The sequence below is a fragment of the Danio rerio genome, chromosome 11 (genome assembly GCF_052040795.2).
Source record: "Danio rerio strain M-AB ecotype USA chromosome 11, GRCz13ab, whole genome shotgun sequence".
NCBI classification, from domain to species: domain Eukaryota; kingdom Metazoa; phylum Chordata; class Actinopteri; order Cypriniformes; family Danionidae; genus Danio; species Danio rerio.
The window spans coordinates 11,726,075-11,750,179 of NC_141031.1; the positions used below are offsets into that span (position 1 = coordinate 11,726,075).

General features: G+C 37.3%; 3 protein-coding genes, 3 non-coding genes and 1 pseudogene across 8 annotated transcripts in view; 4 read left to right on the forward strand and 3 right to left on the reverse strand.

Moving 5' to 3' along the window:
• The window catches only part of pla2r1 (phospholipase A2 receptor 1), an 868,273-nt gene that overhangs the window by 363,530 nt on the left and 480,638 nt on the right, over positions 1-24,105 (forward strand). The gene's annotated exons all lie outside the window — the stretch shown is intronic.
• LOC147834681 (signal recognition particle RNA) lies at positions 672-969 on the forward strand. The gene has a single exon (XR_015503166.1).
• LOC147834682 (signal recognition particle RNA) lies at positions 2,215-2,486 on the reverse strand (annotated as a pseudogene).
• On the reverse strand, positions 5,126-9,416 carry krt93 (keratin 93). Of its 2 annotated transcripts, NM_001040359.1 has the most exon segments (8): positions 5,131-5,442; positions 5,530-5,543; positions 5,648-5,868; positions 5,999-6,124; positions 6,287-6,448; positions 6,698-6,854; positions 8,094-8,176; positions 8,371-8,913. In NM_001040359.1, coding segments are annotated over 8 exon segments (1,389 nt in total). In that variant the 5' UTR covers positions 8,851-8,913; the 3' UTR covers positions 5,131-5,296.
• Positions 11,515-11,812, forward strand: LOC147834683 (signal recognition particle RNA). The gene has a single exon (XR_015503114.1).
• LOC147834684 (signal recognition particle RNA) lies at positions 13,007-13,304 on the forward strand. The gene has a single exon (XR_015503170.1).
• Positions 17,206-20,041, reverse strand: krt94 (keratin 94). Of its 2 annotated transcripts, NM_001077454.1 has the most exon segments (8): positions 17,212-17,446; positions 17,551-17,564; positions 17,662-17,882; positions 18,251-18,376; positions 18,452-18,613; positions 18,708-18,864; positions 19,212-19,294; positions 19,536-20,035. In NM_001077454.1, coding segments are annotated over 8 exon segments (1,296 nt in total). In that variant the 5' UTR covers positions 20,004-20,035; the 3' UTR covers positions 17,212-17,381.

Sequence of the window (24,105 nt, forward strand, 5' to 3'; positions counted from 1 at the left end):
GATGGTCTGTAGACTATTTGACAAGATATTTGCTGTAAAATTGCAAATCATAAATATTTGAGCTACTAATAAAAATATAGATTTTGTTTGTTTAATTCATTATAAATCATATAAATAATATTTTTGCATATAAACATATGTTTGTAATGAGTTTTTGTGATAATGCAAAGAACAACAGTTTAATAACCTTTCTCACTTTGCTTTACTGTTTTAGTCTTGTCTACTACAAGCTATATGACAGCTATATAACAGTTAATATGACAGTAAAGCTGAGCTGCATGCAATGCTTTTTAATGTGCACACCTAACCCCACCTTAACCCTACCCCTCACAGTGAGGTCACTTTCTCCGTTGAGTGCATTGTGCCTGACGCTGCATGTCTGAAATATGCAGGCTCAGCTTGCAAATCCAAGTCTGCATCAAGACATTGTTGATCTCACTTGGCAGTTGTCTATAAATATAGCCCAACTTTCTATTTAAACTATACAGTATAATAAACTTTACTGTATGATTTAAAAAGCCCTATAACATTTACTACAAATCACTATAAAATGTTTATTTAAAAAATATAAATTTATTAATTATTTTTTTTATACTTCATTATTCAGTTTTTCTCCACTGGAGGTCGCTGCAATGATCAGATTCTCCACAGCTCTGATTCTCTTAGCTCCCGCCGGGTTCAGTGGCGCGCGCCTGTAATCCAAGCTGCTGGGAGGCTGAGGCTGCGGATCGCTTGAGTTCAGGGTTTCTGGGCTGCAGTGGACTATGTCGATCAGGTGTCCACACAAAGTTCGGTATCGATATGGTGCTCCTGGGGGAGCCCGGGACCACCAGGTTGTCTAAGGAGGGGTGAACCGGCCCAGGTCGGAGACGGAGCAGGTCAAAGCCCCTGTGCTGATCAATAGTGGGATCGCGCCTATGAATAGACACTGCAGTGCAGCCTGATCGACACAGAGAGACGCAGACTTTTTATTTGCACTTTTGTTTTTTGATATTTATATTCAAGTATACATAGTAACATGTTTTTATTAACATAGTAAACAAATCACTGAACAAAATATTTGATGCATGATTACCTTTATGAAGTATACTATTGGGATTTTAATAAACAATTCAAAATAACACAAAATAAGGTGCTTCTGTTTTTTGACCACTGTCTTTTGGTATAATATTTAGGTTTAATAAAATAGAGTACTGACATTAGTGTGACCAACTTGAACCTGGCCTATTTAAATGAATCAACAAGTAACAAAATTCAAGTAAAATATTTGTAAAGGTTTTGTTGAAGTCTTTGTCGCCCTGACTGTGAGTGAATTAATAGAAAATATAAATGTTACTGTAGTGAAACCTCAACATATTTGTCCGTGTCAGTGAATATTAAATGATTCTGCGTCCCAAAAGGTAATGCCCGCTAGTCAACAGAAAATTATTGAAAGTTGAAAAACTTAATAAATTTTCCATCTGAGTATAAAATCAATGAAGTTGAGAAAAGTCAAATTTTGGCCAAAATTCATTTTTAAATTAAACATATTATTAAAAATTTCGAAAACAGCGCCTCCAGGCGGTCATGGATTAAGTCACTGAATTCTTACTGAAATATCACTTCCAGAAAGAGGAAGTGTTGTACTGTAATCATTTGACATTCATTCATTCATTTTCTTTTTAGCTTGGTCCGTTTATTAATTCAGGGTAACCACAGCGGATTGAACCACCAACTTATCCAGCACATTTTTACACAGTGACAACTCATCTCTGGGAAACATCCACACACACACTCATAAACTACAGCTTACCCAATTTACCTGTACCACACGTCTTTGGACTGTGGGCGAAACTGGATCACCTGGAGGAAACCCACGCAAACACAGGGAGAACATGCAAACTCCCCATAGAAACGGCAACTGACCCAGCCGAAGCTCAAACCTGCAACCCAGCGACCTTCTTGCTGTGAGACAACAGCACTACCTAATGCGCCACTGCATCACCGCATTCAATCATTTCATCCTTTATGTTTGAGAACATGTGCAAAACTACAAACGCCTATAAAGTGTAGGGGTAAAATGTACCTATTTATAATTATTAATGTATTGTTGTTTCATTATGCATCTCTAAATATTTATTTATTACTGTTTAAAAAATAAATCAATAAATAAAATTATATATATATATATATATATATATATATATATATATATATATATATCACTGTAATAAAAAAAAAAAAAGTTTGCGTTTCTCAGGCTGCAGTGTCTATTCACAGGCACAATCCTACTACCGATCAGCACAGGGACTTTGACCTGACCTGGTGTACCCCTCCTTAGGCGACCTGGTGGTCCCGAGCTCCCCCAGAAGCAACATATCGAGACCAAACTTAGTGCAGACACCCAAACAACATACTCCACTGCAGCCCAGAACCCTGCGCTCAAGCAATCTGTAGCCTCAGCCTCCCAGTAGCTTGGATTACAGGCGCACACCACTGATACCAGTGAGAACTGAGAGAATCAGAGCTGTGGAGAATCTGATCATCACTGCGAACTCTAGAGGAGAAAAATTGAATGCTATTAGGCTGTTTGGAAACCGATTAAACCTCAGCACTGCTGTACGATTTACAGTATTATGTTTTAAAATATATTGTATAACAATTATTATAGTAATATTACATTAATAATATTATATTATATTTTTATTCCATTTAATCCATGTTTTAAGTTGATAGCACAATACTCGAAATCATCCAATACCTGTTGAAAGGTGCAGTATGTAAGATTGAAAGTGAACTAGATATTACAGTTACTTATTCACCCAGGCCCTCTATGTCCTCTGAGTTCACTCCTGAGTCCATTTATCGGTCACGTCCCAGTTAACTTCAGAATTCACTATTTCAGAAATGATTCTACTCTGCCTTCTCCGCCATCATTTGCAGCACTGTGGAGGGCTTCTGATTCTTACTGCTCTCTTGTCTCTCCAGCTCTGCCTAGGCTACTTTCTTTGTGTTCCGATTGTTTCCAGAATGTCTGTCTGATCATAACTGGCTGTTCCCGCTTTGTTCATTATTCCCTTTATACAGGAATGTTCCCTTTTTAGGCCCTGTCCACATGAACATGGATGAATAAATCCAAAACTTTTTGAAAACTCTGGCCAGGGTGAAGATTTTATGAAACTTTGTATACAGGACACTACAACTGCAGTATTTGTCACTTGACATCAGCATGTGCACGCTGCTTTCTTCTTTCTGATTGGTTGTAAAAAATTACTTAATCAGTTAATTCTCAATATTATCACTACATGAAATTTTGTAGAATCTGACTAAAACAAGGTTAAACAGGTTGGTAATAAGTAAAGCTGCTGTTTGTGGAGTTGCTTGATGATCCTCTGCTGAGATTTTGAGAGATTCAATGAGTTTTATTTAAGTTTATTTCATCTAAGGCTGTGACTGAAGGCAGATGTAGTTTTGTGTTTCTCTTCGGTTTTTGCTTATTAGCAGCAGGTGTTCATCATCAGTGCTCAATCATCCCTTAAGTAGTCCCTTTATTAGCCCCTTTCACACACACATACCGTTACGGAAAATTACCAGCAATTTTCCGGAAAGGTCTGTATGTGTGAACAGGCCCTTTTTGAAAATACGGGTAAATTCGTTCGGCTATTTTCCGCAAAGAGAAGTTAAAACATTACCGGTAATTTGCCGGAATGCTGCTCTGTGTGAATGCAGAAGGAAATTTGCCGGAAAGAGCGCGTGCACGTCTAGAATGTGCTGACGTAAAATGTCTGCTTTAGCCAATCAGAACAGTCAGACGCATTCATGTCCGCGCGGTTTATGTAGATAAAAGCCTTTGAATATTTTTCCAGACACATTTAGCTGCTAGATGTTAGATAGCATTTCTTTGCACCTTCTTAATGCCAACTGTGTAATTAATTATCGGTAAGATGCTTATAATAAGCCGTTGTTTGTTTACTTTTAAGCTCTGCTTGCAGTTGCTTGACGTGTCGCGTGTACCCGTGAAGGAGTGAGCGCCAGCACACACACATATGATGTACTTCTCGACATGCGAAAGTGTTTCTCTATATGTTTTCATCGAAGTTGTTCACGATACTGATCCATCCATAGAGTGTGTAATGTAGTCAAACGTTTACAAATACAAGCACAGCCGTTTGGAGCTCATTTCTGGTTAATGATATCAGAATTTACCGGTATTTTCCAATGGATGTGTGAACGTTTTTTTCCGGAATAATTCCGTAACATCCTCACCTGTGTGAACAACACTTTTTTGAATTTACTGGTAAAGTCTTTCTGGAAATTATCCAGATATTTACAGGTATTACTGTGTGAAAGGGGCTATTGTCTCATTAACTTTAACTCTGCTGCTGAGTAACTTTTACTCAATTTAGAGAGGGTCCAAATACCCTCTGAACTGAGTAAATTTTACTCAGAGTATTTTGCTGTGTACCTGTGTACACAGGGCCGGAGCAAGCTGAACTGCCGCTCTAGGCAAAGGACGAACACGCCGCCATCAAACCGAAAGTGAAAACGAAAATGACAATATCAAAGTGAAGAACCCTATTCTGCCCCCCTAGGCGCGGGTATAACTGCGGACGCAGGTGGTGCGCGAGGTGTTCGGATGCCGGCCTCTCTGCTGCCCTAGGCGCGGATATAACTGCGGTCGCGGGTGGTGCGGGAGGTGTTCGGATGCCGCCCTCTCTATTCTGCCGCCCTAGGCGGCCGCCTAGGTTGCCTCTATGGACGCGCCGGCCCTGTGTGTACATGTAAACATGACCTACTTGCTTTGCCTGCTCCTTGTGATTCTGGTTTGCATTCCTTTTTGACTTTATGATACGTTTTGAAACCTGCATAGTTGGACCTTTTGCTCTTGTTTTATCACCTGTGCCCAGACTTGTGGATTTGCTTTTTATACCTGCTACCCTGTAGATAACCTTTTTGTTTTAGATGAATACATGAGTTCTCTGTTCCAGAGTCATCACTGACAGGTACATCATGGAGCACTGTCAATGATAATGAAGTTAAAAGTACCATGATGAAAACTTATGGCACCACATGAGCCTATTTTCCATGTCTAGAAAGTGGCTTTAAGTTTTAAACCATGTTAGGTGAAAAAAGCACACAAAAGAGATTTTAAAGACAGTACTTTTATTTTCAGAAACAGTTTTTTTTTTAAACACAGCAGTAAGTGTTTTTAATGTGTTCAAAATACTGCGGTTCCTTGTTACTTGGGTTATAAATGTGTATCTAAAACACTTATGTGTGCATGTGTTTAAATACTGTCTCAAAGCACATTCTGTCTTTAATAAGTACGGTGTGAAGTGGTGGTGGTTTGCTTTATTTGGATTGTTGGTCCACCAGTGGAGATAGTGTGGGAACCTCCTGAGGAAACAGAGTGAGATCCACCTGATGAGACGGACTGAGAGCCACCTGAGACAGAGATGGACACTGAAGGACAAAAGAGAAACAGTCATTAATCGCACACATTGTCTGAAACTGGACATCTTACCAATATCAAAGACAAGTTTCAGTTACCTGGAATTTGAGTCCTGCAAAAGAAAGGCGAAGACAAAAATATTTAGTGAAGACTCCAGGGCAAGATAATGAAGCATGGTCCATACCTCGCTGATTCCAACACAATAAATGGCCTCACCTAATGTCCTGGTTTTCCAGAAGGTTCCTGTAGGTGGCGATCTCCTGCTCCAGACGAGTCTTGATGTCCAGCAACAAGGCGTAGTCTCGGCCCTGCTGTTCAATGCTAGCTCTCAACTGAGCCAACTCAGCTTCCAGGTTGTTGATTTGATTTTGGAAGCCTGCTAGCATAGCACTGTACCTAGCTTCTGTTTCCGCCAGTGAGTGCTCCAGTGCTGCTTTCTGTTTAAAAAAGAGAACAGGCACAACAATCTTAATCAAGCTTCCTTAGTCTGAATCTTAAAGTCTCACATTATAGTTGATTATAAGATTTATCTAATATTTCTCACTCTACGTTATACTTGTGTCTCACCATGCTGAGCTGAGACTGTAGCTCGATCTCCAAACTCTGCAATGTGTTTCGCAGCTCTGTAATCTGTGACCTGGATGTTTGGATGGTTTCTGTACTGTGAGCCACCTCTTTGTTCAATGGTGCCGTCTAAAACAGATAAAAGCATTGCATATGGGGAAATCAGGTGTAATAATCACATAACATTTTAGTTACATTTGAGTAAAATTGAATTTAGTAAATCTGACTGCTACCATGCACTAAGATGCCATTCACAAACATGGGATTCAAGAGAGCAACCAGAAGTCTTACTTTGTCTTTAAACCAGGCTTCCTGTTCCCTGCGGTGTTTCTGAATGATGTTCTCGTAATGAGTACGAATCTCCTCCAGAACCTTGTTCAGATCTTGTTGAGGAGCAGCATCGACCTCGACGTTCACCGTGCCTGTCAGCTGACACCTCAGTGCAGCCATCTCCTGTAACCCCATAATATAATATAATATAATATAATATAATATAATATAATATAATATAATATAATATAATATAATATAATATAATATAATATAATATAATATAACTGATATAATATAATAAATATAATATAATATAATAAAAAAATATATAATATAATATAATATAATATAATATAATATAATATAATATAATATAATATAATATAATATAATATAATATAATATATGGGTACAATCTGTCATGCAAACCTCTTGGTGGTTCTTCTTCAAAAATACCAGCTCTTCCTCCAGACCCTTGATCTGCATCTGTAGGTCATTCTTTGCCAGGTTTGTCTGGTCCAGCAAGCGGCGCAGGTTAGCGATGTCAGATTCTACACACTGGCGCATCACAACCTCATGCTCGAATCTGATTGGTGGAGAGGTCACATAGGAAATTAATTAGTAAACATGACAAATGTGCACATACTAATGTTCAAAAACAGATTTGACTGTTATTAGCACTTTTACTTATATTGCACGCATGAGGCACTCTCTCAATTAAGGAAAATGTTTTAATATATTAGATGCACAGCTTCATTTTGTCTTTAGTCATAAGAACCTTCAGAAACATTTATTTTTATCAGTGCTAAAAACAAATGTGGTGCTTAACATTTTGGTGGTGATACATTTGCTTTCAAGATTCTTTTATAGAAAAAAGTAAAAAAAAAGTAAAAAAAAATAAAATAAAATAAATTATATATATATATATATATATATATATATATATATATATATATATATATATATATATATATATATATATATATATATATATATATTAACATTAAACATCTCTTTATGGTATGTGTCTTTAATAATCACTTTATTGTATGTCTTCAGAAATATTTTAGAGAAACATTAAGTTAAATTGTTAAACTTATAAGATATGTATACATACTGCTAAAAAAGGGAACACTTTTACTATTTTAAGGACGGAAAAATACACTCTGCACCCTGGCACATGGTCTAACAAGGTTGTGCTTTTTCTCTTAAAGAGTTATGGGTGTGTTTTGAGCAGAATGTGCATTAAACTAATCAGAGATTCATCTTCTATTCCCTTTAAGAGTCAGTTGCGTCATTCCATGGTGCATTTGCTATTTACATGGCGGACTTTGTAAGTGGAAAAACTGAATGTTTCACAGGCGAGAAAATGATTGACAGCGTCATCTCCATTCGGCCTCTTTACTTTCTCTTTACTTTACTTTTACTCGTTACTTCTTTACTTTTGTGGATAGCAAACTTTAACATGCTCTGTTTTCAGCTGGTCAATTGCGCAATTTTTTTTAGTTCCTCAAAATAGCAACACGCCAACAATGTGCCTTGACACACCCAAGGGTCTAAAAAATGGTGCAAAGGGATATGCTATTTAAACAACATGGTGCAAAGCGGAAACATTAGGGTTGTGTTGGTCTGAATATAGCAACAAATTGCGCCAAAACACATCTTGTGCCTTATTGCGCCAGGTGTATGATAGGTCCCTAAGTGTCCCCTTTATTTTTTTTGAACAGTTTATAAGATGAAGCTATAAAAAAACCTAGTATTATTTACTGACTAAAACCTTTCATTCACAAAACTGACTTTATTTAAATAACATTGGGGATCTTACTTCAGCCTGAAGTCATCAGCAGCCAGTTTAGAGTTGTCGATCTGCAGGAGAATGTTGGCGTTGTGCGTGGTTGCATTTTTAATCTGAAAAACAAAGCATTTGAAGAAATTATAGCAGAACCTGTAAAATTCTGTGGAGCATTATTGACAGATTATAATACTAAGCAAGCAATTATCTGCAGTCTGTTTCTCACATCTTACAGTATATCTAAACTAATGTTGTTACATTAAGATTTTACTTTTCTTGCTTCATATTCATTCAAACATCACCACTGTACCTTGTCTTTTAGGTCCTTGATGGTGTTCCAGTATTGGCTGTAGTCCCTCTGTGCGACTGGCCCCTTCTTCTCATAGTACTCGCGGATCTGCCTCTCCAGAGTGGCATTGGCAGCCTCTAGGGAGCGCACCTTATCCAGGTAGGACGCCAGACGATCATTCAGGTTCTGCATAGTGGCCTTCTCATTCAGCTGGAAATCCCCAAGGCCGCTAGAAGGCATTACGCATATGGAAAGTGGTCCACTATATCCTCCACCGTAACCTCCTCCATATCCTCCACTGTGTCCTCCAGCAAATCCGTATCCTCCACCGCCTCCAATTCTAGTAGAGGAGATGCGAGTGCTTCCTCCAAAACCACCTCCATACACACTGTAGGCTTTATGTGGAAAGGATGTCGAACCTCCACGACTCTTAGTGACTATGGATTTTGAGGTCACAGTCTTGGGACCTTTGGTTGTTGTTGAGCGAACAGAGAGTGACATAGTGGATGGATACGGAGATGAGATGAACCCAGAGAGGATACTGCAGGAAACCGTTAGAGTTGTCCTGGCGAGGATGGCACCTATGAGTCCAGTTCTGACCTCTTATAGAGATGGAGATCCAGGGCGGCTCCTGCACTTCGTGGGTTGGTGATGAAGGTAGGGTGTGTGTGAGAGAGTGTGTGTGTCAGACCCAGCTGTCACCACCAGCAGAGATGAAACTTAAAGACCAGTATTAAGGTTCCACCCTAGTGAGGAAACTGCAATGGAATTTGTGTTGACTGCATGTACTACGAAAATGTGTGCACTCTAGAAATTACAATGAAGGGAGTGCAATAAGATAAGTAGGTTCACTGTGTTACTTGCATTTGTGCATTTTTTATTGCATGTTGTGCCAGCAGAGGAAATCCATTTAACAGTTAAAGGCAGAAAAAGGAGGTTGAGCCAGTCATGCAAGGATATGGGTTTTATAAACTCACCATCTTAATAATAATAAAGAAGGATTTGGCTGACAGGTAACTCCCTGAGGTGATGTGAGATCATCTGTGGCAGTTTCACCACCCTTTTACAGGTCACACAGACCAGCCTGAAAATTTTAGTGCCTGGTTTAGAATTTTATATTTAATTAAATTTTTTATTTATTTATTTTTTGTTTTTTGGTGCAGTGGTTAAAAAGTGGTTAGAAGCTGTTTCTAAATTAAAGTAGGCTATTCATAGGTGCTAGCAAAAGCATGGGTAACACTTTATTTTGATGGTCCATTTTAGTATGAGTAGACTGTCTGCTTAATATCTATAACTGACTTTAAGAAACTTTGCATGTACATGTCAATTTACACTAATCCTTACCCCAACCTAACAGTCTACTTATAATCTTATGAGAATTAGTAGGCAAGTACATGCAATGTAACTTAAATTGAAAATTTGAAAATAGTAGCAAAGCTTTAGATTATCCTTTCCAGTCAGTTTTCCTCCACCAGAGGCCTAATAGTATTCAGTTTTCCTCCACTAGAGATCACTGTGACAATCAGATTCTCCACAGCTCTGATGCAGTTCTTGATGGGTTTAGAAGCGCGCGCCTGTAATCCAAGCTACTGGGAGGCTGCATTTTGCTCGATTTTGTGGGTTATAATTGCTAAATCTATTTGATGTAGCTACTAATTGATTTACCAGTAAATTCTTGATAAACTACCAAAGAGGAGATTATCTTGGACTATTAGCATAACGGTAGCAAACATTCAGTTTTACGCCTCTAGAGGTCGCTGTGATGACCAGATTCTCCACAGCTCTGATTCTCTCAGTTCTCGCTGGGTTTAGTGGTGCGTGTCTAAAAAAATAAAATAAAAAAATCCCATTCCAAATACATACTTTTCATAACAAATATTAATTTCATCTATGCTCATTATTAAGTGATGTATTTTGTTTAAAAGGAAGTAAAAATTGCCTTGCTTATTTGTGTATTCAAGACTCATTTGCTGGTAAAATGGTCTATAAATGGAAATGGAGGGGGACCCACAATTTTTAGTTAGTATTACTGTCAAAAGAATTTATCTTCTGATATGTGGCAGTAGCTTTGGGAGTTCATGTTATAAGTCTAATGTTTACCCTGAAAGGTGTCTTTCTTTATCATCATGGCTTTGACTTGAGCTGGTGCTGAATCTTCTAAACTCACTCTCTGTCTATCTGTCCATAAAGCTTTTAAAAAATTGTCTTTATCTAAGTTATTGCAGTTCAGAAGATGGGGGTCTGCACTTTGTACGTCTGCATGGAAACTCTAATTGACTGCAGTTTTTGGGAAAAAAGGTAGTACTGTAGATTAAACAGGTCCTCCTATAGTTTAATTCTTGTTTAACAAAATTTTTTTAAAATGAAATTCCTTAATTTTTTTTTCTCAGCCTGTTTTTAGTTTATTTTTATTTTCTTAATAATTGCGCTGGATCTCTTATCCAGTAGTTTGGCTTGTATTTGGAAGTTTCTTTTGCATCTTTCTTGTGGACATTTATCTGTTTTTAACATCTGAGTGCAAATTACATCTTGTTTTTAGATCATTCTAGCTGTTAAATGAATACTGTTCGGTTATGAATGCAAAATCATGCTCAATCCCAGTAAAAATCGCTTTTTAGTGAAAACTTATAAACAAAATGAATAATAGCCTAGATATTATAAAATTGCAATTGATAAAACTAATGAAATACAAGTGTAAATGTGATCATAAAAGGGGGTATAATAATTATGCATACACTGTGTGTAATTCTAATTAAATTTATTATGTCATTTATTCTGTGTTTTTAATTACAGTGTTTAAAAAATGTAAATTAGATAGGCTAATTTACATAACAATTTTCAAACCTATTTTCAAACAGAAAATGAATCATTGTTTATTGAACGTGTCCTTAAATGAGTAAACATCAAACAATATTAAATGGTATTTATCTGATGGAAATTTAGAGAGTTTAAGCAGTGGTTTGATCGCTTGATTTAGTGTGTTGTGGTAATTGCTAAATCTATTTGATATAGCTACTAATTTATCTACCACTAAACTTTTGATAAACACCAAAAAAAAGGGGGTTATCTGGGACTATGAGCATAACATTAGCAGACATCAGTTTTCCTCCACTAGAGGTCGCTGTGATGATCAGATTTTCCACAGCTCTGATTCTCTCAGCTCTCGCCGGGTTCAGTGGCGCGCGCCTGTAATCCAAGTTACTGGGAGGCTGAGGCTGCGGATCGCTTGAGCTCAGGGCTTCTGGGCTGCAGTGGACTATGTCGATCGGGTGTCCGCACTAAGTTCAGTGTCGATATGGTGCTCCTGAGGGAGCTCGGGATCACCAGGTCGTCTAAAGAGGGGTGAACCGGCCCAGGTCGGAGACGGAGCAGGTCAAAGCCCCCGTGCTGATCAGTAGTGGGTTTGCGCCTGTGAATAGACACTGCAGTGCAGCCTGAGCAACACAGAGAGACGCAGACTTTTTATTTGTGTTCTTTGACCATTTAAACAAACTACTCTATTAAAATAATCAAAACATAAGCCATCATCACTTTAATCATTTATTTAGGCCTAATGCTGGAGACATATTTAGTACACTATAGCATGTGAAATAAAAACCACAAAGCAACACAACATGAAAACCCTTATGGACAAAACACAATTAAAAAATCATAGCCTAAATAATGATGTAGTGCATGCATAATTATAATTCTCAAGACAAATTTTAATTTTTTAACAATTTCAAAATACATTTATTTTCATAACAAATATTAATTTAGTTTATGCTCATTCTTAAGTGATGTAATTTGTTTAAAAGGAAGTAAAAATTGCCTTGCTTATTTGTGCATTCAAGATTCATTTGCTGGTAAAACGGTCCAAAAATGGAAATGTAGGGACCCACAACTTTCATTAGTACTGTCAAAAGAATTTATCTTCTGATGTGTGGCAGTAGGTTTGGGAGTTTATTATGAGTCTAACTTTTAAGGTGTCTTTCCTCACCATCATGGCTTTGACTTGACGTGTTGGATCTTCTAAACTCACTCTCAGTCTATCTGTCCATAAAACTTAAAAAAAATAGTCTTTAAGTTATAGCAGTTCAGTTTTAGAGTAATAATAAGATGGGGTCTCCACCTTGCCTGCATGGAGACTCTAATTGACTGCAGTTTTTTGGACAAAAGGTAGTACTGTAGATTAAACAGGTCCTTCTATAGTTTAATTCTTGTTTAATAACAAACTTTATTAAAGGGAATTATTTTTTCTCAACCTGTTTTTTAGTTTAACTTTTTTCAGATAATTAAAAAGTGTTTCAAAAAATGTAAATTAGATAGGCTACTTTACATAGCCTAATTATATTCAAACCTATTTTCAAATGGAAAAGGAATCATTGTTTATTGAACGTGTCCTTAAATGAGTAAAAACCAAACAATATTGAATGGTATTTATCTGATGAAAATTTAGAGAGTTTAAGCAGTGGTTTGATCGCTTGATTTAGTGTGTTATGCTAATTGCAAAATCTATTTGATAGCTACTAATTTATTTACCACTCAACTTTAGATAAAAACCAAAAAAAGTTGGTTATCTTGGACTATAAGCATAACACTAGCAGACATCAGTTTTCCTCTACTAGAGGTCGCTGTGATGATCAGATTTTCCACAGCTCTGATTCTCTCAGCTCTCGCCGGGTTCAGTGGCGCGCGCCTGTAATCCAAGCTACTGGGAGGCTGAGGCTGCGGATCGCTTGAGCTCAGGGCTTCTGGACTGCAGGGGACTATGTCGATCGGGTGTCCGCACTAAGTTCGGTATAGATATGGTTCTCCCGAGGGAGCTTGGGATCACCAGGTCGTCTAAGGAGGGGTGAACCGGCCCAGGTCGGAGACGGAGCAGGTCAAAGCCCCCGTGCAGATCAGTAGTGGGATCGCGGCTGTGAATAGACACTGCAGTGCAGCCTGAGCGACACAGAGAGACGCAGACTTTTTATTTGCTTTTTATTGTGTGAAATATATGTTTTAAAATGTTTACTTAAAATGGAAAAGTCTGTAATTTACTCACCCTTTATTAGGCCTAAACCTGTTTGAGATTTTTTTTCTTCTGTTGAGCACAAAGAAAGAGACTGAAGCATCTTGAGAAAAAAAACAGCAACTGACATCATATTATAGTAATAATTTTTTTTTATGGATTGACAGTCTTATATAGTCAAATATCTTGTTCTGTGTTCAACAGAGAGAAATTCATAAATTTATTAGAAATTTAATTCATGGGCAATCTAACCTTTTAAGTTGTAAAATAGATATTTGAAATGGGGTTGGGAGGCACTGTGCAGGCATGGTCATGGCCTTTTGTAGCCTAAACCTATAGGTTTATAAATTATTGTTCCATTTTACACTCCCAAAATAAAATGATGCCCTTAATAATTACATTAGGTCAATTCAGGATAACTGAACTTCTACAGAAGGATGTGCCCTTTATGAAAGATGGCTGAATCACTTTGAAATGCGAGTTTATGTTGCAAAAGTGCAAAGATCCAGCTGTAAATTTCTACATATTTATTTACTTTGGCAAATGCAATATACATTTAATAAGTTTTATATTTATTGCAGCATTATCATCAAATAATATGCAAAGGTTTACATGATTTACAATCCATCTTTAAAGTATTTTTTATTTACCTTTAATTTGGATGTAATATTTGAGAAACCTTAAATTGGGTTTTAACAATAAGTTAACCTAAAAATAATTCAGCCAAAATCTGCATATTTATTTATTTATTTATACATTTATTTATTTATACATTTGTTATTTTTTATTTATTGCCAAATTCTGCTTTAAAAACAGCAATAATAAAAGTCCACAGATTCTCTCTGACAATGCTAATAACTTTTTTTCTCCAACGTGTAATTCAAACATTACACAGATCATTATATAAAACCTTATAAACATTATGGTTTTATTGTAGTAAAAGTGTATTCATGTTTTTTGTTTTGTTATCCATGTGCATTGGTTACCATTTATTAATATTTATTAAACCACAGTGTTACTACAAATACAATGGCTATGGTTAAAGGGTAGCAAAACCACAGATCATTTGTAAATAATATAATAATGTGTTGTTTTATTTAATACAATGGTTAAGTTTCAAAGGTGATAAAATTGTTGAGTGTTTGATTCAGAAACATCACTTTTGAATCCCATGAAAGTGGCCATCAGTTATAATATAATATAAAGGGTGCTGCTTGCAACTCCTCATTTAAAGCATTGTAAACCTCTTTGGAGACAGTTTTAAACATGAACAATGCAATACAGAACGAGAAAGTTTTTTTTCTGTTTATGACAATTATAGATTATCTCAAATATCAGTGCTGTTTATAGATTTCGGGGCCCTTTTTTAACAGTTTAAACTGTATTTTAGGACTCTGCAGATACTTTTCTTAAATCTAAATTTCTGTCTTTTAAATCATGCAGTCAAATAATGCAGTTCATGTTTGTCAAATAAGTTTTTTTATTGAAAACAAAGATTTAGGAAAATGATTCTCTGTTTTACGTTATCGACATATTACATAATCAAGGAAAGAGAAACAAATAAATTTGAAAAAAAAAGATAATAAATGAAAACCCACACAACAAGTCTTTCCCCAAAACTTGTAAACAAAACCCTGTTTGAACAACAGCGTATACTAAAAAGGAATATTTAAACATTATATGAAATTATATATTAGTCCACAAGGTTTTTGTCAAGCTAACAAATAAAAGGATGTCAAATTGCTCAAGTTTTTTTAAACATTACCTAATATGCTCCAAATGTAGAGTAGAGGTCATTTCTCCAAGCCATAGTTTACATGCAGAGGACTCCCTTTTCTTTCCAAAACAGTAGCAGTAACGTCTTGGCTGTTGTTGAGCTGTATGAGAGCAGTTTGTGTTTGACAACAAATGTGTTTGTGCATAAAGTCGCCGAGTGTGCAGATATCTATTAGCACATATTTTTTTTTCTCACTGGGCATGAACATCAACATTTAACATTTAAGTGTGATGCATTGTGATTATGATTCCTGTACAAAAGTAAAATGTTACATTAACACGGGTAAGCAAACCTTTTTGTATTAAGATTAAAGTAACCGATAGCTCTTTCCAGCTATTATAATCCTTCTTACAACATGACATTTCAAGGTTGCCTGGAGATGAGAGAATATCCAAGGCTGCTCACAGGAGTACCTCAAGGATCATTCCTTGGACCCATTTTCATTTACATTGCTGGGTCTCATCGTTTAAAGATATTTATTTTCATGTTTTCATTTATTTTCCCCATTGCAATGCTAAAGCATCACAGCTCTATCTTTCTCCTGTTATTTGTATGATCTTACAGGAGCTAGTTCTCACACTGATTGAAGGACATTTCCGAAAGGATAAAAGACTTCAGCTCAATATGGCAAAATAAATAAATAAATAAACAATAGACTTTTAATGAATATTATGAATCACCTTCATTGTAAATCACTTTGGATTAAAGTATCTGCTAAATGCCTAAATTTAAAAGTAAAAAACAAAACTAAAAACCATGAATTAATTCCTCTTCAGAGTGAGAATGGGCTGTAAACAGGTATTCTGAAGTACTTTGATATATACAATTTGGTTATACCATAGATTAAAGACATACCGAGTTATGCACTACCACTCATTTTTTGGTTAGTGCCACACCACACCCAGCTGACAGCCAGATTGCAGCAACTTGTTTTATGCTCTTTTTTTCTAGACAGATGATAACTCAATTTCAACTCTGATTCATACTGCAGCATTCCCTGATATCAACAGAACCGATATAAATTAAACAGTGAAATCCCAGCACATCTCATCAGTCTGTATTTGAGCTAAAATCATGCCACACCTTTGTCTGCCAATGAGTCTGCATTCCATGTAGAGACATAGATCCAAGTTTTAGTGTTGGACTATTTTCTCTATAGATTTCACTAACTCATATCGTTCTCGTGTCTTTATGAAGATTACTGGTCATTATAAGACCTGTTATATCATGCATGTCACGTAAGTGGTTAATATTTGCAACTAAAGCCAAGAAACAGAACACACAAAGTTATCAGCCTTTTCATTTATCACTTTTTTGTAATTAAATGTACTTCTTTCCAGATGTTCCAGTCTCTGCATAATTTCCTCTCCATATACATTACATTTTCATTGTTCCAGTTTACACAATTGCAATTGTTTATCAAATGTTTTTACTGATAAAGAGGAAGTCAATGGCCAGCCAGCTTTTTGACCTTCCTTTTGTAGTGGATTTGTTGCCAGGCAACATATTCAATATTATTGTGAGGCTGTTATGGAAAGCACCCTTGAGTAACACTGAGAAGACCCCGTCTCTTATTTCTTGCATTTCCAGAAAAGATTTATTCATTCATTCACTTTTTGGCTCAGTCCCTTTATCGATCAGGGGTCGCCACAGCAGAATGAACCGCCAACTTATCAACATATGTTTTACACAGCGGCTGCCCTTCTAGCTGCAACCCATCACTGGGAAACATTCATACACACTCATTCACACACATACACTACGGACAATTTAGCTTACCGAGTTCACCTATACCTCATGTTTTTGGACTTGTGGTGGAAACTGGAGCACCCAGAGGAAACCTACGCCAACAAGGGGAGAACATGCAAACTCCACACAGAAATGCCAACTGACCCAATTGGGGCTCGAACCAGCGACCTTCTTGCTGTAAGGTGTGCACCACCATGCTGCCCCTTACAGTAAAGATTTTATTGTAAATTCCATGGGGTCTAAATATGGTATGGTGAATATGTGAACTCGTATTTGGTTCGAAATATTGAACATTTCTAAAAATAAATGAACACAATAATGCAAAATTGAAAAATTATTCTTGACAGCAGCTTTATTTTCAGAGACAGGTTTAATCACACACACACAAAATACAAAATACATCCGTTTTACTTTCAGTGACACTTTCCCCTAACACTTTCAGCACACATTCAGATTCAAATCTATGTGTGTGGTCTCATAAAGCATTGCTTTCAGCATTTTATTTAGCCTTTAGAAGGAACGCTGCTGGACTGATGTTCCTCCTGTTGTGGTCGTGGTGATGGTGACAGTTCCACCTGAAAGCAGAGAGAGACAGGATTCAGCAATGCACCGTAGTTCACAGTAGTACCTAAAACAGTTCATCCCACAACATGTGTGTGTAAAGAGAAATGTTCATCACCTGGTACTTGAGTCCTGGAAGAAGACAAAGAAAAATATACATTAGTGAGACAATTCTATGATGACATTTTTTATGTAATCTATGAACCACTGCTTTTGACAAATAACTTACTTAATGTCCTGGTTTTCCAGGAGGCTCCTGTAAGTGGCGATCTCCTGCTCCAGACGAGTCTTGATGTCCAGCAACAAGATGTAATCTCGTGACTGCTGCTCAATGCTAGCTCTCAACTGAGCCAACTCAGCTTCCAGCATGTTGATTTGGTTCTGGTAGCCTGCTAGCATAGCGCTGTACCTAGCCTCTGTGTCTCCCAGTGAGTTCTCCAGTGCTGCTTTCTGTTTGAGTAATGAGACATGCAGGAATAGGTCAATATAAATGATGTTGTATGTGTAAATAATGTTGTTAGTGTATTTTTTGGGTGAACTATCCCTTTATACATGCTGGTTATCAGAAAAGCCCACAATTACTTTCAGAGCACTTTTTCCAATATCCTAGGATTTGGAGGAATTTACAAAACAAAACATTCTTGACATATCTCCCCCTCCTCTACATCTGTTTTTTATATATCTTTGCCTCCCTTTCTGTGTCCTCTTCTTGGCATGTTTCCTCAAATTCTTACGTAAACCTTTGCTGCTTTTAGTTTAGATAGTGTAATCTCGCTCTCTCTCCCCCATACACTTCCTGCATTCCATTATTGCCTCACCATGCTGAGTTGAGACTGTAGTTCGATCTCCAGGCCTTGCAAGGTGCGTCGTAGATCTGTGATCTGTGTCTTTGTTGTTTGTATGGTCTCTGTGCTGATGGCCACTTCTTTGCTCAAACCTGCCGACTAAAAATAAGACAGAAACACACATTATAAGTAAGAGCATTTCTCATCTTTCAGCTTAAATTTGCAGCTTCTTACCTTGTCTTTGAACCAGTCTTCCTGTTCCCTGCGATGTTTCTGAATGATGTTCTCGTAATGAGCGCGAATCTCCTCCAGAACCTTGTTCAGATCTTGTTGAGGAGCAGCATCGACCTCGACGTTCACTGTGCCAGTCAGCTGAGACCTTAGTGCAGCCAAGTCCTGTAAACACACAAAAGTTAAGCATCACGAGCCAAAAAACAAACAAACAAACAAACAAAAAACCTTTCACATAAAGTAAGCTGTCATTACAAACCTCCTGGTGGTTCTTCTTCATAAAGGCCAGTTCATCTTGCATACCCTCGATCTGCATCTCCAGGTCGGCCTTTGTCAGTGTCGTCTGGTCCAGCAAGCGGCGCAGGTTGGCGATGTCAGCCTCCACAGATTGGCGCATTACCAACTCATGCTCGAATCTGATTGGTGGAGAGGCAGGATGAGGATCATTTTTTTATACAAGTTCGATCTCTTAATTTTGACATAATCCCAAAATTGACTCTTTGTAGTACTTGTTCGTAAGGATTTCATCAAAAATAATTTCCCCTGATGATTTTTTATTGAATACCATATGCTTCACTCCCCCTCAAAATTACTTTTCTTTACTTCTGGTGACAAAATCATGTACCATCCTACTTTTGTCTCATTTCAGGAGCATCTCAATTGGATGTATGTCATGATGTGAGAAAAAGTAACTTCCATTTTATGTAAACTTTAATGATACCGTATGGTTACAGAGTATCAAATATTATTAAAGAGAACTTACTTTATCCTGAAGTCATCAGCAGCCAGCTTAGAGTTGTCAATCTGCAGGAGGATGTTGGCGTTGTGGATGGTAGCATTTTTGATCTGTAATAAAAAAAAGCATTGACATGACTTTAAGTAATGGGGCACAGTGTTTTTAAACGGCACTATCTTATGCCAAATGGGTCAGAATTTCTGTCTTTTGTAACTATCTTTTATATGAGAACAGTATTTGTGGTTATACACAGATTCTCAAGGGGTATGTATTGTGCAATCTATTATTTAGCAACTAGTGCACTTGCTTTGTTAATCTTGCTTCATATTCATTCAGACATCATCACTGTACCTTGTCCTTCAGGTCCTTGATGGTGTTCCAGAAGTGGCTGTAGTCCCTCTCTGCGACTGGCCCCTTCTTCTCATAGTACTCACGGATCTGCCTCTCCAGAGTGGCATTGGCAGCCTCTAGGGAGCGCACCTTATCCAGGTAGGACGCCAGACGATCATTCAGGTTTTGCATGGTGGCCTTCTCATTCAGCTGGTAATGGTCACCATCCCCTCCGTGGATGAATCCAGAGCTGTATCCTCCACCATATCCTCCTCCATATCCTCCACCGTGTCCTCCACCAAAACCATATCCTCCACCGCCTCCAATTCTGGTGGTAGAGATGCGAGTGCTTCCTCCAAAGCTGCCTCCATACACGCTGTGGGCCTTTTGAGGAAAGGCTGCGGAGCTCCTCAGAGTCTTGGTGATTATGGACCCTGAGGTCATGCTCCTGGGACCTTTGGAGGATGTCGTTTGGATAGAGATCGACATGGTGGATGGATGCAGTTGTCCTGAAGAGGATTGGTGCCTTCGAGCTCCACTTTGCTCTCTTATAGAGATGTTGCTTGGGGGCGGGTCTTGCCCTTTGTGGACGGGAGGGGGGAGAGAGGGTGTGTGCCAGACCCTTCTGCAACCTTCAGCAATGTTGAGACTCCAGGACAAGGGTTCAGTTTCCACCCTAGTGAGGAAACTGCAAAAGAATGTCTCTGTGTCTGTATGAACTCCTGCAATGTTCTCACCCTTGAGATTTCAATGAAGGGAGTGCAGTAGGGTTGAAGGCACTCTGACACACACACATGTGTGTTTGTGTGTCTGTGGATGTGTGCCAATTCTACTCCCTTTGTCAGTTTGGAACAGAACAAAGATGCAAACCCAGTAATAAGTGGATGCAGAAAAGTTTGAAGTTTATTTATTTTTGATCATGCAGTCAGGAAAAACCAAACATCACAAGAATTGCTTTGTAGGCTGCAGCTGTGAAAAAAAGAAAAAAACCTTAAAAAAAAACTGTTGTTTTGTAGCTTGTTTTTTTATATATATATATATATTTAGTATATTCCTTTAAAACACACATTTTAAATTAAATAAATTATTTTTCTAGTTTTTGTTGCATGTTTATTGCACACATTACATTGTTGGTTGTATGATAATTAATAGACATAGGTAAGGTTTTGCTTTTAATAATTTAGTTCCTTTTATGTACATTTTCCACCTTTACTATCTCACTGACCTTTATTAACTTTATGCCATATAAAATTAAATATATTAATAAATGAATGATTAAAACACTTTTTTTAGAATAATCATATATTATTATATTATTTATTCATTCATTTTCCGGGGTCACCACAGCGGAATGAACAGCCAACTTATCCAGCAAGTTTTTACGCAGCGGATGACCTTCCAGCCGCAACCCATCTCTGGGAAACATCCACACACACATTCACACTCATACACTACGGACAATTTAGCCTATCCAATTCACCTGTAACACATGTCTTCGGAGGAAACTGGAGCACCCGGAGGAAACCCACGCTAAGGCAGGGAGAACATGCAAACTCCACACAGAAACACCAACTGAGCCGAGGTTCGAACCAGCGACCTTCTTGCTGTGAGGCGACAGCACTACCTACTGCGCCACTGCCTTGCCTATTATTGTATTATGTATTTCATATTTCATATATTTTGAGTATTAGAAATTAATACAGTTAAAGGAAAAATTAACATACAAAACACATTTTAACACAAAACAGCACTTTGTAAAATTTAAAAAAGGATACAAATTTCACAGCAGAGCTAATAATTTTTTGTTCAACTACATCCGATCCAAATATTATGCATAATGACATCATGTAATAATTCAATCACATCGATAAAAAAAAAAAAAATTCTGTTTCTTCTTACAAGGATTAGGATGAGCTTATTTATGTTGTGCAGTGTTATTTAAGCTTGAAACACTTGTTTTCGTGGCTATAGTTTAAATGCAGTGCTGGAACGAGTACTTAAAAATAATCTGTATGTAAAAGTACCAAACTTCGCTTAAAAATGTAGTGCAAGTAGAGTATTAAATATTACTCAAAGTACGAGTAAAAAGTAGACCTTTCAAAGGTACTCAAGATTAGTGAGTATTATGCTATAAAAAGCAGAGTGTGTGTAAACGTAATATTCTGTAATGTATTTAGTTATTGCCCAGCAGGCACACATCGTCATAAGACTAGATTGGTTAATTGATAAGGCAATAATATTTAATCTGGATAATAAATAAGCATTGAGGTTGTGACGTCACATGACAAAAATTCTATGTCTAGCCAGCATCTACAATGTTATTTAGATCATCAAATGATATTGATATTTGATTGATTTTAGGTTGTGTTGGAAAGTGATCAAAATCCAACTTTGATCCAAAATCTTAAACATGAATCCTAGAATTTATTTTTCTACAGACAAGAAAAAATAAAGCAGTGACTACAGGTTAAAGTAAAGTAGTGGAGTAAAAGTACCGATACAGCATTAAAAATGTACTCAAGGGAAAGTGAATGTTCACATTTAAAAACTACTCAGTAATTACAATCCCTGAGATAAACTATTCAATTACAGCAATTTGAGTATTTGTAATTTGTACTTTACACCACTGTTTATATGTCATATGCATAAAGTATAGAGTCTGAAGAAATGATGATTTCTCATTGCCTGTATAAAATGTTTCTGGCAAACTTCTATGGTTGTTTGGTTCCCAGGGTGTTGCTAAGGTGATCAAATTGTTATTTGGTCATCGCTATGCTTGTCTAAGCAAGCACAAGTAATGAATGGAGTGCATTCACTAGTAGAGCACTGAGCAACAACAGGCCAGGAGCTTCAAAGTATTGTGTTTGTTTTAAGGTTTGTAATTTAGCAGCCTTTTTAAAAACACGCGCTTGATGTTGAAGTCTGTTATTTGGTTATTTATTCAATCTAGGTGGCATGGGTGGTGGTGTTACACTGCATTAGCATGTGTCTGCTGATGTTTGCAGAGGATTTTTCTTGATTGTCGGCTCCCTGAAGGGGGATGTGACATCATCTAAACATTTCACCACCACCCTCTTAACTTTGCTTCAACTTGGAAACCTCACTGATGAACAATAGAGGTGGGGTAAAATTTCTGTTCTCAGGAACAGATATTTTGAAACTTTGTTAGAGCAAACTAAATTGGATGTTTAAGTTATCATCAAACAAACTCTGGAAAGGGGAAAAATGTAAATTAAACGTAATAAAAATGTACTGGGACTGACATTGTTCAATCTGGAGGTCATTATAAAGACATATTTGACTGCTGTTGACCAATCAGAATCAAGCGTTGCAGATAACTATCCCAGCAGGCACCTTATGTCAAAATTACATCAAAAATGCTAATTGATTTGATGTCAAACCTTGACATACATTTGACATCCACACATTAATGCCCTTTTGACCACCAAAATAATTACCCCAAATGTATTATAATATGAGAAATGTTGTTATTCATCTGAAGGCTTCAGTTCGAACATTTCCATTTTATGCTGGAATTTTGTATCCCTATAATGCATGTAAACCATCTTGATGTCAAAACAACATAAAATTTACATGTAACATTGGCATCAAAAATCAATTACAGGACTGTCCTGTAAATAGATTTTTGACGCCAATGTTAGGTGTCTATTTGATGTTGTTTGGACATCGAGGTAGTTTATATGCATTTTAGAGATACAAAACATGAGATGTCCATGTGAGTTGTCAATCTGATGTCATTTTGACATCAAACGTTTGATGTTTTTTTAACATCAAGGTGGGTGGTGCAGTGGGTAGTACGATCGTTTTAAAGCAAGTAGGTTGCTGGTTCGAGCCTTGGCTAGGTCAATTGGCATTTCTGTGTGGAGTCTGCATGTTCTCCCCATTTTCGCGTGGGTTTCACCCACAGTCTAAATACGCTACAAGTAAATGGGATAGGATAAATTGTCCATGGTGTATGTTTGTGAATGAGTGTGTATGGGTGTTTCCCAGTGATGGGTTGCAGCTGTAAGGGCATCCGCTGCATAAAACATATGCTAGATAAGTTGGTGGTTCATTCTGCTGTGTTGACCCCTGATTAATAAAGGGACTAAGCCAAATTAATGAATGAACATCAAGGTGCCTGCTGGAATCTAGGAAAGTTTCACTACAAGCTGCAACTGGACATTGCAATAAGAGAGCCTAAATTATTTTAAGATATAACAAAACATATTTTAGAGCATTTACTACAAGCATGCATCTGCATGACTTCAGGTTTGCTTGTTCTGTTCTTTTCTGTCTGTCTGTTGTGAAGGCATTAGTCTGGGTGACTTACACTCATGACTCACTGTATAAACAGAACTCCACCTCTCTCCTCTCCTCTCTCTCTCTCTCTCTCTCTCTCTCTCTCTCTCTCTCTCTCTATTTGCTGTATGAGCTAGTCTTAGAAAGTTTGTGGGAGAGTTGATAACTGTCATTACTCATAAAAGTGAAATAAATTGGATGTTCTGTCCAGGCGAGTACCCGCTTTAACTCAGGTATGGTAATGGCTATAGTGCACCAAGTACAGACGTCTATTGTAACCAACCCATTT